Source organism: Misgurnus anguillicaudatus, chromosome 6 (assembly GCF_027580225.2).
Source record: "Misgurnus anguillicaudatus chromosome 6, ASM2758022v2, whole genome shotgun sequence".
Lineage (NCBI taxonomy): Eukaryota > Metazoa > Chordata > Actinopteri > Cypriniformes > Cobitidae > Misgurnus > Misgurnus anguillicaudatus.
This window is the reverse complement of record NC_073342.2, coordinates 14,620,001-14,636,302: the sequence shown is the minus strand read 5'-3', so window position 1 is coordinate 14,636,302 and position 16,302 is coordinate 14,620,001. Positions and strand designations below refer to the sequence as shown.

General features: G+C 37.4%; 1 protein-coding gene across 2 annotated transcripts in view; it reads left to right on the top strand.

Annotated features, from left to right (window-relative positions):
- sv2bb (synaptic vesicle glycoprotein 2Bb) overlaps positions 1–8,678 on the top strand; it is a 59,268-nt gene extending 50,590 nt beyond the window's left edge. For both annotated transcript variants that reach the window (XM_055192564.2, XM_055192563.2), the window contains 8 exons: positions 208–297; positions 2,428–2,541; positions 2,648–2,736; positions 2,823–2,987; positions 3,066–3,199; positions 3,274–3,474; positions 3,609–3,768; positions 7,181–8,678. In XM_055192564.2, the coding sequence (XP_055048539.2) occupies positions 208–297; positions 2,428–2,541; positions 2,648–2,736; positions 2,823–2,987; positions 3,066–3,199; positions 3,274–3,474; positions 3,609–3,768; positions 7,181–7,364 (1,137 nt within the window). In that variant the 3' untranslated portion in view covers positions 7,365–8,678. The remainder of the gene's footprint in view (positions 1–207; positions 298–2,427; positions 2,542–2,647; positions 2,737–2,822; positions 2,988–3,065; positions 3,200–3,273; positions 3,475–3,608; positions 3,769–7,180) is intronic.
- Positions 8,679–16,302: the final 7,624 nt, after the last annotated feature.

The window sequence follows — 16,302 nt, the reverse complement described above, 5'->3', positions numbered from 1 at the left end:
CTAAAAAGTATCGTTTGCATGAAAAGTAACTAAGTAACGCAATTAGTTAACGCAAATATTGTAATGCAATACTTTTACTGTAAAAAGTAACTTTCCCCAACACTGCGTGCACAGCTGTTATGTTGTCAATCTCAAACAATCTCGTGTTTACATAGCCAGTTTGTAAAAATTACACATCTGTGACATCAATGTCATCGACTCTTCCAGCACGCCAAACATGATGAGGCTTGGATGATTCTGAAACAGGTCCATGATACCAACTGGAGAGCGAAAGGAGAACCAGAGAGAGTGTTTACTGTAAGTCTGTCTCTTGAGAGCTGTAAATCCATACTGTATGTTGGGAACACATACTGATAAGAAATAAATTGAATGCATTGAAATTCACTTTGGATAAAAGCATCTGCAATTACATAAATAATGTCAGTATATCACAATGTTTATCAATGTCTTGATCCTGTGCACTGCTGTCTATCATGCACTCTCAGAAAAAAGATACAAGATGGTACAAAATGTTGTAACTGGGATGGTACCTTTTCAAAAAGTACACTTTGGATTCTCCATTGCCTAGTAGGCTGCCCACGGGTTGGGTCAGCTCACTTTTAAGGGCTTTTCCACTACAATACGTCGTCAAATCATCGGAAGAAAAATGCACGACTACATATTCTGAACGTTCTAAATTGGGGCGGGTCTTGAGGCAAGATGATTGATTTGAGAGCAAGTTGAGCGGTAAAAGAAGCTATTAGGCTTGCTCGACTTCATGCGGTGTCGCAAGAATCGACAGCCGGATGGCGTCAAAGTACAGCAAGAGCCATTCGCGAAGTCATACGGAGGAGTTTGCTTTTAAATCGCTCTCGTGGAACTTTGATGCATCCGGCTGCTGGTTCTTGTGGCGCAGCATGAAGTAGAACAAGCCTGAAGGCTGCATCAATCCTTGGTTATATGGGTTTCACGCAGTGCGTTCTGGTTAATTGAGTCCATCAAAGACCGTTACAAAAATTCGCTTTAACAAACTATTTTAGTGTGTTGAAGCGAATTTAGCGAAATCGTGCAAATTTCTTTTTTTTTCATGTAAAATGCAAAATGGAAATAAATTACCCCTAATAACAGGCTAAAATGTCTAGGGTTCAATTCCGCTTTAAATGAAGCTCAGTGGAGTGTGTCGACTGACGCCATGGGTGTTTGTACAGAAACTGTCATGTGAGACAGGGGTAGTGATAAATGCGATCTGCAAACATCTATTTGTGGTGGTCAATTTTGATTGGGGGCATTCATTCAAATAAATGAATGTATGGGAAACACTGCATTCCAACGATGCTCCCTGATGCTCGCTCCCACTTTTTGTATGATGTCACAGCAGTAGGAACCTCAAATATAATGGCATGCCTATAATCCTTCCAACTCTGAAGTGATACTAAACTCAATGGAAAAGCTAACTGAGCTAAAGTTAAGTGACCTTACCCATCGGATTCTATGCAATGGAAAAGCGTCATAAAAGTGCAAACCATAGACTGTAAAAAAAGATGGACGACGCACGTTCGTTCTCTTCCATTGGTGAAAAGTGAAGCCGTCAGTGTCCCGATACGGCGCTGACATCTTGGGTCTTGAGTTTGCGCAGTAGCGATCTCAGGACCAGTCCTGCGCAGTAGTGAGCAGGAAGTAAAACTGTGAAATCATGGCCCCGCCATCGCTCTCGCAGAACGCGCATATCACAGCTGTCAATCATGAAGTGACACCACCGTTTTTATAGCATTAAATAACTAACTAAAAACAAACTTATTTTAAAAACAAACACTTGAATTTACATCAGAGTGATAAAAACTACATTATACCACGGGTCTGTTGAATGCTGCATTCTGATTGGCTGAGAAATGTTCTATGGGTGTTGATTATTTTTCTGTAAACCGCACACCTAACTTTTCAAATGTCTTAAAAGTAGGCACCAAAGCAATGTTTGTGGTAACCGTGGTATAAGCGAAATAATTGACTCCGGTTCTTTGAATTATTTGAAAATAATGCACACCCGCTTCGCGTCGTGCCGCATTACCACCTTGGTGTGCATTATTTTCTTATAATTCAATGGCCTGTCGTCAATTATTCCTTACCTAAATGACAGAAACCAGCTTCGGAAAAAAGATAATTAAAGTGTAATTAAATTGTTTATTTGGTCCCATTGAATAACATGGGGAGGCGGGGTGTATGACCTATACTGGGACCAGTCACTGGGGGTCGATCGAGACGTTTTGGCTTCACTTTTCAGGGCTTGTGCGGCATGCTTGGTGCAAACTGGTACCTCAAAGGCACACATCTGTACTAATATGGTACATATTAGGACTTTTTAAAAACTTTTTGCTTTTTTTTCTGAGAGTGAGATTGATGAGATTTTTTTAATGAGTAAAGATTTATGTATTTAAAACTTTACTGATCCAGGTAACACATATCAAGACTCCAAAGACACAAGAGGACGAGTTTATTGAGATTCAGACTGCGACTGGAACAGCTTTTCAGAGATGGTTTGTTCGGACTTTGACACTGACCAAACTGGTAAACTTTACATCTAATTCTTTTGCACCTCTATATGTATATGGATTGCTATGATGCGTACTTATTTTTCCATATGTCATTTAAATGTGAACTATTTTGTGTGCAGGTCATCAGAAATGTTTTGTCCCTGTTTGGTCGTGATCTAAGACTCGCTACTCTGCTAATGGCTGTTATATGGTTCACAATGGCATTTAGGTAAAAACTACATACTTGTATCCTAGATACATACAGTATATATTTTATTTTCCAACAATAAAACCATTCGAAATATTTTATTTCAGTTATTACGGGCTTTCGGTGTGGTTTCCTGACATGATCAAATACCTACAGCACGAGGAGTACGAATCCAAGCTGAAAGTGTTTCATAGAGAGAAGGTGGAGCAGTTTCATTTCAACTTTTCCTTGGAGAATCAGGTTCACAAAGAAGGCGAATACATCAACGACAAGTGCGTCCCATACAATGTGACGCAAACATAATTGTAAAAATCACAAGATCTCAAACCGTGCTATTGACTTTCTTGCAGGTTCATCAACATGGAGATGAAGTCTGTGAAGTTTGAAGACTCTCTGTTTGTGGACTGCTTCTTTGAGAACATCAGATCCACAGAAACCTTCTTTGAAAACTGCACACTTATCAGGACTACGTTTTACGACACGGGTAAGAGAGCTTACATCTACAATCTCACAATCTGAGGAGCCACAATTTATCATTTCTCTTCATCATTTCCACAGATTTATACAAAGAGAAGTTTGTCGACTGTACATTCGAGAACGTTACCTTCGAGCACACTAGGAAGGGATGCCACCTGGACTACGACGAGGAGAATGACGTTCTTATTTACTTGGTCAGCTTTCTGGGTAGCTTAGCTGTGCTGCCTGGAAATATAATCTCAGCACTTTTCATGGACAAAATTGGGAGAATTAAGATAATAGGTGAGCAAGACTGTCAAAGTCGAACTATTTTTAGAAAAAGCAGTCTGTAATCTAAGTAGCTAATGTTTTTTAACCACAAAAGCCTGTGCACACCATCCTGTTCGTTTTTAATACATTTATGGTTTTCTTTGCAGGTGGTTCGATGCTTATTTCGGCTGGCTGCACCTTCTTCCTTTTCTTGAGCTTTAGTGAGGCGGCCATCATAGCCTGGCAATGTCTGTTCTGTGGAGTTAGCGTAGCGGCGTGGAACGGCATCCAGGTCATCACTGTGGAGCTCTATCCAGCTTCTAAAAGGTATTGTTTAACATACACAGTATCTAAGGCTGGGTTTTCACAACAGCGATGTAGTAAAAAACGGAAACGTTTCATGTACTCACAACAATGTTACCAAAAAGATCTGCGTATAGACGGTTTCAGCAGTAACAACATAAAGAAGTGGCTGTCGTGGTCCGCACGTAACTTCCGGTAAACTCCGCTAAGAATAAATAACAACAAAGTTCTTTAAACGTAGTTTATTTATATAACAAGCAAAAAAACAACACATAGATTACCTAGGAAACCAAAACATTTGTTATTTTCGACAAGACATTTGTTCAAGAAATCAGTTTAGCAACTAGTCAGACCAGTAAGTAAAGTTCGGATCCAGATGTGTATCGCGTCAGTGCACGTGTGTCCGATGAAACCGTCTATAGCCAGATTCGCAAAAATGCTGTATTATGCGTGCCAGGCCAGTAGGCGACAATGTTACTTTGTAACATTAGCTCTACACAGAGCAATTTCTTCTACAGAGCAATAAATACAAACAATTAAGATACCGAGAGCATTAATTTTGTTTAAATAGATGTCTATAAAGTGCCAAAATATTGTAAACTTTGTTGGAGAAGCATTAACTCTTTCCCCGCCATTGCCTAGTTAACTCATCAATTAAAAGAAAACGCTTCCCTGCCATTGACACGTAGTTCCGGCTTTCCGCAATACCACTATTATCCAGATAATAGCAACATATAAAACCCGGAAGTTTCGTGACTAGGACAAACAGCTGTATGTCCGTGTAAGTTTTGAGGATCGCTCGCATCTGATCTCTATCAAAAGTCCTTCACAATATGGAATTATCTCAACTTTTTGCTAAAAAATTTGTGTTTTTGAAGAAACCTATCCATATTTGAGAGGTGATAAAAGAGAAATAATTAAGGTAGTTTTTTATTTAAAAGAACAGGGTCTGTTCTTTCATTTGATATATTGTATGTTTATATATTTCAAGAAGAACGTTTTCTGGAAGGCATTAAATTTTTGTGAAAATCATGAAAAATGCTGGCGCTGGCTGGCAATTTTTTTTTAAATCGCTGGCGGGGAAAGAGTTAATAAACTCATTATCTTAAGTAGCACAAACACAGTACTGTAGGCTGCCATTGTTGTGATTGTGAGGTAGTCCCGCATGACTGTAGGCTGAAACAAGACAAATAGGCTTTAATAGATGTCTAACCATAAGCCTAAAATAAAATAAAATAAAATAAAATAAAATAAAATAAAATAAAATAAATAAAATAAAATAAAATAAAATAAAATAAAATAAAATAAAATAAAATAAAATTAAATTAAATTAAATTAAATTAAATTAAATTAAATTAAATTAAATTAAATTAAATTAAGAATGAATGAATGAATAAAATAAAAAGTAAAATCAAATAAAATAAAATTTATTTAAGCTAGAAGTGGGTTATTTATAGCCAGACAATATAGCGCCATAGTTAGCCTAGCCCTAGATGGTAAAATGACGACTATTGTTTGCTGGGTATACTGAACATGTGATGCGCATGTGTGTGATGTCACTGTTTTCACTGATTTGCGTTTTTCAAAAACTTGCATTTTAAAATCCGTTTTCAAAAGTTTGCTTTTCAGGACACCGAAATGCCGTTGTCTTTAAGATTTGACAATTTTGAATGGTTTTTGGTCGTGTAAAAGGCTCCTGGGTTCAAAATGTTAAAGCACTAGGATATGGGTCTGCAACAATGGGTCTGGGGACCCTTGGGGGTCCGTGGTGGTTTTACTGAGGTTCCTCCAAATATTGTTTGAATACAAAATATCTGCTAAATATATTTTCTGAACTGATGAAATTAGGCATCACATTAAAATGCATTAATCATCTAATAATAAATTAAACCTCAATTAAAATGAAGAGCATAACAACCCACCTATAAAATATATTCAGTTAAAGGCGGAGTCCAAAATGTTTGAAAGTCAATGTTGACATTTGAAATCACCTAAACAAACACGCCCCTACCCCAATAGAATCTGGACCTTCTGTTGATAGACCCGCCCCACACATACGCAACCCGGCAAGGATGTCAGTTAGTAGACACGCTCCTTACTGCTGATTGGCTATAAGTGTGTTTTGGTAGTCGGGCCGTCTCCTTATCCAAAGCGTTTTTCAAACATCGTGGACTCCGCCTTTAAATTAAAGGTTATGTAATATGAAAAAAATATTTGTTGAATATTTTCTATCTTTGTAATGTAACCATCATAACAACGTATGCAAAAATCATGCCTTAAAGCTTGCATAACACACACTGTTTTTGCCAATCTAATGTTATTCCTGGTTACCTATAAAGTAGTATTTTATCCTTCATAAGTCCAAAGAGTCTTTCATGTTGTCAGATTAATAAAAGAAGAACGGCCTTTCCGGTTTTTGCCGGAGAAATACGAAGACTTGAAAGCATACGGTGGGCAGAGCTAAAGAGTTACGAGTACGCACAGCCTTTGGATACTAATCTAACAGCTGTGACAAGGATGGAAATCAAACTTAAATAAAAACTTTTTTTTTAAAATAACTATGGCGTACAGTCAGATACAGCCTTAAAAATATGATCCAGAATCGGATACTGGGTCAGTAATTAATCAACAGGAATAAAAGCAGCAACGATTACAGCAGGACGTCTCTATGTAGTTATTAATCCTTGTTTGTTTATCTGCTATTTTAAACAAAAGTGACGTAAAACTTTTTTCTGCATTTGCCCGTTTAAAAGGTGTAAATGTCGTAAGTGCAGTACAATGCACGGAAAATGTTTGCTGTTTTTCATGTTGTTTACATTACATGCACGTATGCAAACAAAACATGTGAGATTAGATTTACTTACGCCTGTGGTTGTGACTCCTAATCAGGGGCTTTTAAAGTTGGGACCGATCCATCAGTTGTAAACAAGTGGCAAATCCGACGTCAAACTGAGCCTTGTTTGTAAAGCAATTCTCTCCGAAATGCAGCCAGGGAACAAACATAAACCCATTCGCAATTACGTTACTGTCTGGGAAAAACGAACTGCATCCACTGTTGTATAAAGACAGTTGAACCAACTTGATAAAACAAAGTTGTTGCGTGCTGTGCAGACTTTTACTCGACGGAGCAATGCTAATGCGCGTTCTCGCTCTCACTTAACGTGCAGGACATGTGTGCTTTTCAGGGAGTAAAGAAAGGCCTTTAAAGGGAATATGTGGTCAGTCAGTCGTAAAGGATACCACCATTCGGAAAAAAAAACTTTCTGAAACTTGTAGTAAAAAGGAGGTGTGAGTTTGGCCCAGAAATACGCCGTTACATGTACTGGGGGTTCCTGTTCCTGTCTTTCTAGGTCCCTGGCAACCTTGGAAAAAGGTTGAAGACCTCTCCACATCAGCTTTGTATTGTTTTGCTAATGCCTCTCACTTTCTTTTACAGAGCCACAGCATTTGGAGTCTTGAATGCCATTTGTAAACTGGCAGCCATATTGGGAAGCTCAATCTTCGCCTCATTTGTAGGCATTACCAAAGTCATTCCCATTCTTCTGTCTTTCTGTGCTCTGGTTGGCGGAGGAGTACTCGCCCTCAAACTGCCCGAAACCAGGGAGAAGATCTTGCTGTGAAGATTCAAAGCCATCCCATTGGTCCAGCCAATTACTGTAGATATGGCTGTTGGTGTGAAGTACTGCAATATTGAAAAGGTCCAAATGGTGCACCCCCTTGTTAACAATTAATATTATAATATAGCTAATATTTCATATTTGTTCAAAACGAAAATGGGCTTTAAAATATCTGCACTAGTTATATACTGTAGTCCCAGGAGTATTACAGTAAATTCCTACATGGATAAAATTGTCCCAGATTTGAGTAGCCATTGATTATATGTTGACAGATCAATCCTGTGCCATTTTTTGGGTCAAAAAAATTCAGGTACTGTTAAAAATCGTATTCTTTATCTTGTATTTTGCCCTTTCACAAGCAGCTAGCTTCTCACCCTTTGCCTTTTGCTTATAATAACATAAAAATGTATTTTTGTCCTTGTGTTTGCAAGTGTCCTGTGTCAATAAGACTGATTTCAATGATTTTGGCCAATTGTTCCCTTATGTATTTGTATGCTCAGCGCAGTATGTGATCTTGTGTTTGTTCGGTTGTTTTATTATTTGCTTTATTTACTGTAATTGGTCAATTTGAACGGTGCACCTTAAAAAAAAATATATTTTTCATACTGTGTTTCTTAGTGCTCTCTATCGCTCTCTCTGTCCTTTCAATTTTCTTCATTAATTGTGCATCCTGTGGAGTCATGAAACTGTAATAAGATGTATTGTTGACTTGGATGATGGTCAGTTAAACCCTGTTGCCATCTATTGAGCAGTTTCACAGGGCCACATATATGTACTTGTTGTTGACTGAGTTGCATGTGTGTAACGTTTGTCTTCTTCAGTGTGTTGTTGGTGAAACATTGTCTGGATGATGTAATCTGTACGTGTCACTGCAAATAAAACCATCGGTAACCTGCATCCTCACTGTAGTTTTACATGGTTGAGTCTAATGTAAGGGCCGCTTTAATATGAATCAACCTGTAACATCAAAGGTCATAGTTGATCAATCTTGAACAAATCTGTGCATGTCACTGTATCACTGCTTTGCATTAATAAATGATGTACAACAAAGCATTCACCAGAATGAATCGAAAGTTTACAGAGTTCCTTTAAAAGATGAATATTGTACACTTATTTACACATTTCTAGTTTCAACAAAATTTGAGAAGTTAATACTTATGCATAAATAATACATTTTGTTATTTATTTGTATTTATTTCTACTTGCTTCATCCCTTTTATATTTATTTGGAGATAGATTCATTGTATGTTTTATGTTCTGATGATTTGTTTTGTGACTGTAAATTATGAATTACAAAATTAAAATATTTATGTGTTATGAGTTGCCTCCATTATTTATTTATTTATTTATTTATTTTGTTGGTTGACCTTTGCACACTGGCTTGAGTTCATCCGGTCTATACATGTCAGCTCGTTCTGTTCTGGGATTTGAGCATCTTTGTGAAAGATGTAACACAACAAGACCCGGGAAACTGAGCTGCCTGGTGCCAAGTTGATTTTTTCGCTTGGTTGAGAGGTTTCAGTTTTTAGACATATAAGATATTCTGCACGTACGGTCACAATGGTTGGAGTTGGAGGGGAGGTGATGTATGTGGGTTGACTGACAACAATATTCAGTGATGCTGTTTGTTCTGGCAAAAATTAATGAGGTTTTAAAGATCATGCATATGTTCTTCTTAGGAACTTGAAAAGAAAAAGTAGAAATTAACCGTCCAATGTGTAACTTTAGGAGGATCTTGTGAAAGAAATGCAAAATAATATACATAACTATATTATCAGTGGTGTAAAAAGGCCGCACATAATGAACTTTATTGTTTTTATTACCTTAGAATGAGCCGTTTTATCTACATACAGAGCGCGTTTCGTCCCTACGTTGTCTCAGACAACGTTATGTTTGTCCTGTTGTGGCTACAGAACAGTCCTACTTGAAAAACACAGTTTTTTTTGTGATTGTTGCGGACAAAAATCCTTAATCTTGCGACACGTCTTCTTAAAAAATATGATGGAATATGCGGGATATTTATGCAGTTTTATGCGATGAAATTGCGGGAACTTGCAAAAACTGTTTGCATGTTCACGTTGCGTAATTACGTCACTTCATAACGTTCCCATGGCTGTGCTTGTGTGAAGTAAATGCAACATTTTTCAACTTTTTGCTAAAATATATAAGACTTTTGCTCAGAAAATGCAGGGATTCTGAAATCATGCAAGCCCTGCATATTTTGCATGCAGAAATCTGCAATTTATGCGACGGAAGTGTGTTGTATTAAAAAAAAATGCGGCCATCCCATAAATATGTGGACTTTGGCTGATTATGCATTGAATCATGTTTTTCTGGAGGGACTGACAGAATGCATTTTAAAATTGAGGAGTGAGCTGTTGGTTGCAATTCGCTATCTCAACCCTTGATGCCGCTTAAATTTACACATCACCTTTAAATGAGACAACTGAGAACTCCTGTTTTGAGATCCTGCAAATGCAAACTTTTGAAGACGGGTTTCAATGAGCAAGTTTTTGAAAACACGTCTTGTCGTCTCCTAAGTAAACTTGAATCTGTGATAATAGGTGAGGTCGTGCACATGTGTTAAATTAGGCTATAGGCATGCGCGAGTATAACCAAAACAGCTTTGGCGGCCTACAGGACTGTGTTTGTGCTCCTCAAGAGAGTTTATTTGTCATGAAATGGAAGTAGCAATTGTCTTATTTTCTCTGATGTATATCTGAGTGACTTCTGAAATGAGAAAAAAGGTAGGCGGGACTTGATTTCTTCCAACGAGAACTGACTGGATCATTGTAAGTTGGGTCATGTTGCTAATTGCTAATCCCGCCCTTGAGCCACTCCTCGTGACAGAAAGTAAATGGAGGTTGTTTCGAGGAGTGGAGGAGATTAACGGCTTTTATTAAAGATTATGAGGGTAAATGAATAAAAAAAATGATGGGTCACTTATAATAAATACAGTATTCCTTAAAGGACAAGTTCGTATTTTACGCTTAATGTCCTGTTTTCAGATTGTTTATGATGAAATAGAACGGTTTTGATTGAAATTTCGACATATGCGGCTGCCCCGAGAATTTTGGGGTGTTTGTTGTTTCACCTCCCACCCCCACAATGGCTGCATAGGTGCACTGGAACAATCCCTCCCAAAATGCATCAAACCCTCGCCCACAAAGACGTGAAACTCACCGAGTGGTCAGGGGCGCTCACCGACATGCTCACACAAAAACCGCTGCAAAAGACGCCCTCCAACAGATGTTTTAGCATTCGTTGTTAACTTGTGGACCTATTTTCCAAACGCCTCACATCCGTACATTCTTTCGTTGAGAGCTTGAATAATAGATACTCCAGTCCAGTTGGTGGCGATAATCCACCTTTGCCAATGGCAAGAATACAAACAACATTCACGGCGCGGAGTAATACCGTACCTCAAAGCACATCTAATACAAGTCAATGGAGTTGGACAAAAACTACGATAAAACCTGTTGGAATGCGTCTTTTGCAGCGATTTTTGTGTGAGCATATCAGTGAACACCCCTGACCACTCGGTGAGTTTCACGTCTTTGTAAACGAAAGTTTAATGCATTTTAGGAAGGATTTTTCCTGTGCACCTATACAGTCATTGTTAGAGGTGGGAGGTGATACAAGAAATAATATTCTCATCATAAATTTTCATCATAAACAATCTGAAAACAGGACTTTAAGTGTAAAATACCGAACTTGTCCTTTAACACGTTTCCCCACCATTGATGTGTAATCTCGTCAATTATGAGAAAACGCTTCCCTGCCGATGACAAGTTTGTATAGCCTGATCTCACATGGTACGTGAAATAGTCACGCATTATTTCGCTCGGTTTTGCGTGACATTGTCACGTATTTTTACTAGGGATGTCAAAAGATTAATCGTGATTAATCGCATCCAAAATAAAAGTTTGTGTTTACATAACATATATGTGTGTACTGTGTATAATTATTATTTATATCTAAAACACACACAATCATATATATATATGAATTATATAAATGTATAGCCCAACTCTAACCCTAACATCAAGGGGCAATGATTTAAAAAGCATATGAAAATTTTTTTATAAACTAATACTTTAAGTGACATCCTAAAGCAAACAGCAAATCTAACACCAAACCGAAGCAAAAATTTTTTAAAAATAGGAAAAACAGTTGAGTAACCAATACGTGAAACTGTCACGGAAAAGAAAGTCGTGGCACGGGCACGTAAAATGGTGGAAATACGTGACAATTGCACGCAAAACTGAGCAAAATAATGAGCGACTATTTCACGGATATTTGTGAGATCAGGTTGAGTTTTTATGGCAATCTATATTTCTGCTATAAATAAGTTCTGTGGCGCTCTTACCCAACTTATAAAACACTAAATCAACCAACTGATCCAAAAGCAATAAATACAGTGTATTTTTTGATTATTGCTCTGAATTAGATCTTTATCAAAAGTCCTTAAAAACGCAATTATTTTGTTCAAAATTTGGTATTTTTGAAGAAACCTACCCATATTTGAGAAGCAATAAAAAGAAAACAAATGAAGATAGGATGAAACGGTTTAAAAGCAGACGGTCTGTTCTTTCATTTGATATATTGTATGTTTATATATTTCAAGAAGAAAATCTCCTGGAAGGCATTAAACTTTTGTGAAAATCATTAAAAATGCTAGCGCTGGCTGGCAACTTTAAAAAAAAACCTCTGTAGCGGGTAAAGAGTTTTTAAATTCAATTTCAAGACGACTTTAATGTTTTTTCAACAAAGTTTACAAACTTTGGTTTTTTATAGTCCAGGGTCGCTACCTCATTGTTCATCAAAAAAAATTGGTCAATGCTTTTGCCGTTTTGTTTGTATTTATTGCTCTGTAGAAGAACGAGTGTGTGCGCAGGCGGGTGGTGTTTCTTAACATCGCCAACTACTAGTCTGGCGAACATAATGCCTGTTCACATTACAAGCGACATGCAGCAACAAAGCAACACAATCACATTCATTTTAATGGAGAGCTGGCGACTTCTGGTGACATGAGCTATAGTGACCGTTGGTGACTGGGAACAGTTCAACTTTATGCAAATGACAAGCAACTTTCGGGGGCGACTACCAATGAGTTCACATCATCTGTTTTTTGTCATTTACTCAGAGGATGGTTCCTTATTTATTTATAGTTGAGGACAACCAGAATTAGGAACGCCTCCTAATGACCTCATTGAAAGAGACGGGTGACACACATCAACAATGTCACTGGAAATGTGCATACAGCATAATAAAGCAATTGTAGCCATTAATGCGGATCTGTGTAAACGTGAATTTTTTTGGCAACGCTGTCATGTGCACTTTCAATTTTTTAAAAACTCAAAAGAAAAACATTTTAGTTTTTAACTACATTGTTGTCATGTAAACGTAGCCTAAGTGTCATTAGCTATAATTTTCTTACCAACTGTATATTTACAGTACTTGGCCTTTTTTATATGGGCACCACATACGTGTGTTTTCCTCACAATGCAATGTCATATTTCTCTTGATTTGCAGCACTTCATTCCCAAGATATTTTGTTTTGATTCACACCCAGGGTGCAAAATGCCGCACACCGCGAGAGGATGGAATAAGAAAACATTGTGCTTCCCATGGGAATGTTAGGAGAAGATTTGGATAATGTTGCTGCTATGGACTCTATGACATCAGCATCAGTACTGAATGGAAACATGGGCCCTAAGTCTTTTAATGTTTTCAACTACACGCGAACATTGGATCTTATAAGATTGTGGTGGATTCTGGTGGTGAAGTAATTCATGTTAACTCTCTCATCCACCAGCCCTCAGAGGTGCCAAAGACCACCACAGTCCTGCCACCTCTCGGTTCCCAGAGGGTGAGATCGGGGTTAGGTAAGTACACAATCACTAAGGTCATACCAAGGTCTTGAAAGGACATTTCAGGGAGCATTTTATTTCTGTTTTGAAAGATTTTATTGATAGTAACGATAGGATTATTAATCCATGTCCAGAATTCACCACTTAAGGGCATGGGTTCGATTCTCAAAAATACACATACTGTATTTGAATGCAAGTCACTTTAGGTAAAGTTGTTTTTTGGGATTGTCAACAGTTAAGTGCTCATGTAACTCAGTTGGTTAGCATAACAAAGGTTTAATTCATGTACTACACATACTAATAAAATGTATAACTTGAATGCACTGTATGTCGGTTTGGAAAAAACTGTCTGCCAGATGCATACATGTAAACAAAGTTCTGTGTCAAATCAGTTGGGATAATGTTAAACACAATGGCAAAAAGCATTTCAGGTATACAAAATAAACTCTTGACTTTAGCTAGGAGAGGTCACGAAAAGATCTGGTGAACTGTGTCTCACGGGTTTAACACCTAGCAGTTCTCAAGCTGTCGTGTAAAGGTGCCAGTCTAAACAGAGACGTCTCAAAACTCCCACACGCATTTATTCAAAGAGTCTAAAAGTGTACAGTAGAGACACATTCTCTGTAAAAAGCAAAAAGTGTGTTTTCAAATTAAAGGGATAATTCACCCAAAAATGAAAATTCTGTCATCATTTTCTCATCTTCATGTTTTAAATCTGTATGAATTTCTTTTTTCTGATGAAAACAAAAGAATATGTTTTGATATTGATGGTAAGCACACAGTTGGACCCACAGACGGTACCCATTGGATTTTATCGTATTTGTTTTTCCTACTATATGGAAGTAAATGGTCAGCTCTGTGTTTACCATCATTTATCAAAATGTAATTCACCCAAAAATTAAAATTATGTCATAATTTATTCACCCTCATGTTGTTACAAACCTGTATACATTTTTTTTGTTCTGATGAACACGAAATATCTTTTGAGGAATGTTTGTAAACAAACTGTTGGTGAGCCCCATTTACTTCCATAGTAGGAAAAAAGAATACTATGAAAGTGAATAGGGCTTATGAACTGTTTGATTACAAACATTCCTCAAAATAACTGAATTTGTGTGCGTCAGAAGAACAAAGAGATTTATACAGGTTTGTAACACGAGAGTGAGTAAATGATGACAGAATTTTCATTTTTGGGTGAACTATTCCTTTAAGTTCTGCATTCCCAGTTTATTCCAGACAGATGGCAACTACCAGTGTTTCACGTGTAAAAATGCTTAATGGGAAATCTAACAAACTTGAAGTCTAAATGGGGCTGTTTTCAGAAAGGTCTTCTCTTAGTATATTGAAGTGATGGGTCTTAATATTGTTTGGTCAGCTTCATTACTTCAGTTACATGTGTGGTGTGAAATTCCATTAAAGTTTCACACACAAAGCACACCGGTGGCTTTGCCTTTAATGTGACCCATTAGAGGTGTCATTTAACACCTCAGCTGTGAGAGAATGACCAAAGCCTGAGTCCCCATACAACTGTTACCTATTGACCACATCGAAATCTGTGGCTAATCGAACTCAGAATTATGAATTGATCTTATAGATAGATAGATATAGACAGACAGACAGACAGACAGACAGACAGACAGACAGACTAGTGATAGATAGATAGATAGATAGATAGATAGATAGATAGATAGATAGATAGATAGATAGATAGATAGATAGATAGATAGATAGATAGATAGACAGACAGACAGACAGACAGAAAAGAGAAAGAAAGAAAGAAAAAAGAAAGACAGACAGACAGACAGACAGACAGACTCGTGATAGACAGACAGACCAGTGATAGACAGACAGACAGACAGACAGACAGACAGACAGACAGACAGATAGACTGTAGAGAGAAAGAAAGAAAGAAAAAAGAAAGATAGACAGACAGACAGACCAGTGATAGACAGACAGACAGACAGACAGACAGATAGATAGATAGACTGTAGAGAGAAAGAAAGAAAGAAAAAAGAAAGATAGACAGACAGACAGACAGACAGACAGACAGACAGACCAGTGATAGACAGACAGACAGACAGACAGATAGATAGATAGACTGTAGAGAGAAAGAAAGAAAGAAAAAAGAAAGATAGACAGACAGACAGTGATAGACAGACAGACAGTGATAGACAGACAGACAGACAGTGATAGACAGACAGACAGACAGACAGACAGACAGACAGACAGATAGACTGTAGAGAGAAAGAAAGAAAGAAAGGAAGAAAAAAGAAAGATAGACAGACAGACAGGCAGGCAGGCAGACAGACAGACAGACAGACAGACAGACAGACATACAGAAAGAAAGAAAGAAAGAAAGAAAGAAAGAAAGAAAGAAAGAAAGAAAGAAAGAAAGACAGACAGACAGACAGACAGACAGACAGACAGACAGACAGATAGATAGACTGTAGAGAGATAGAAAGAAAGAAAGAAAGAAAGAAAGAAAGAAAGAAAGAAAGAAAGAAAGAAAGAAAGAAAGAAAGAAAAAAGAAAGATAGACAAACAGACAGATCAGTGGCAGACAGACAGACAGACAGACAGACAGACAGACAGACATACAGACAGAAAGAAAGAAAGAAAGAAAGAAAGAAAGAAAGAAAGAAAGAAAGAAAGAAAGAAAGATAGACAGACAGACAGACAGACAGACAGACAGACAGACAGATAGATAGATAGACTGTAGAGAGATAGAAAGAAAGAAAGAAAGAAAGAAAGAAAGAAAGAAAGAAAGAAAGAAAGAAAGAAAGAAAGAAAAAAGAAAGATAGACAAACAGACAGATCAGTGGCAGACAGACAGACAGACAGACAGACAGACATACATACAGACAGAAAGAAAGAAAGAAAGAAAGAAAGAAAGATAGATAGACAGACAGACAGACAGACAGACAGACAGATAGATAGATAGATAGACTGTAGAGAGATAGAAAGAAAGAAAGAAAGAAAGAAAGAAAGAAAGAAAGAAAGAAAGAAAGAAAGAAAGAAAGAAAGAAAGAAAGAAAGAAAGAAAGACAGAGAGAAAGAAAAAAGAAAGA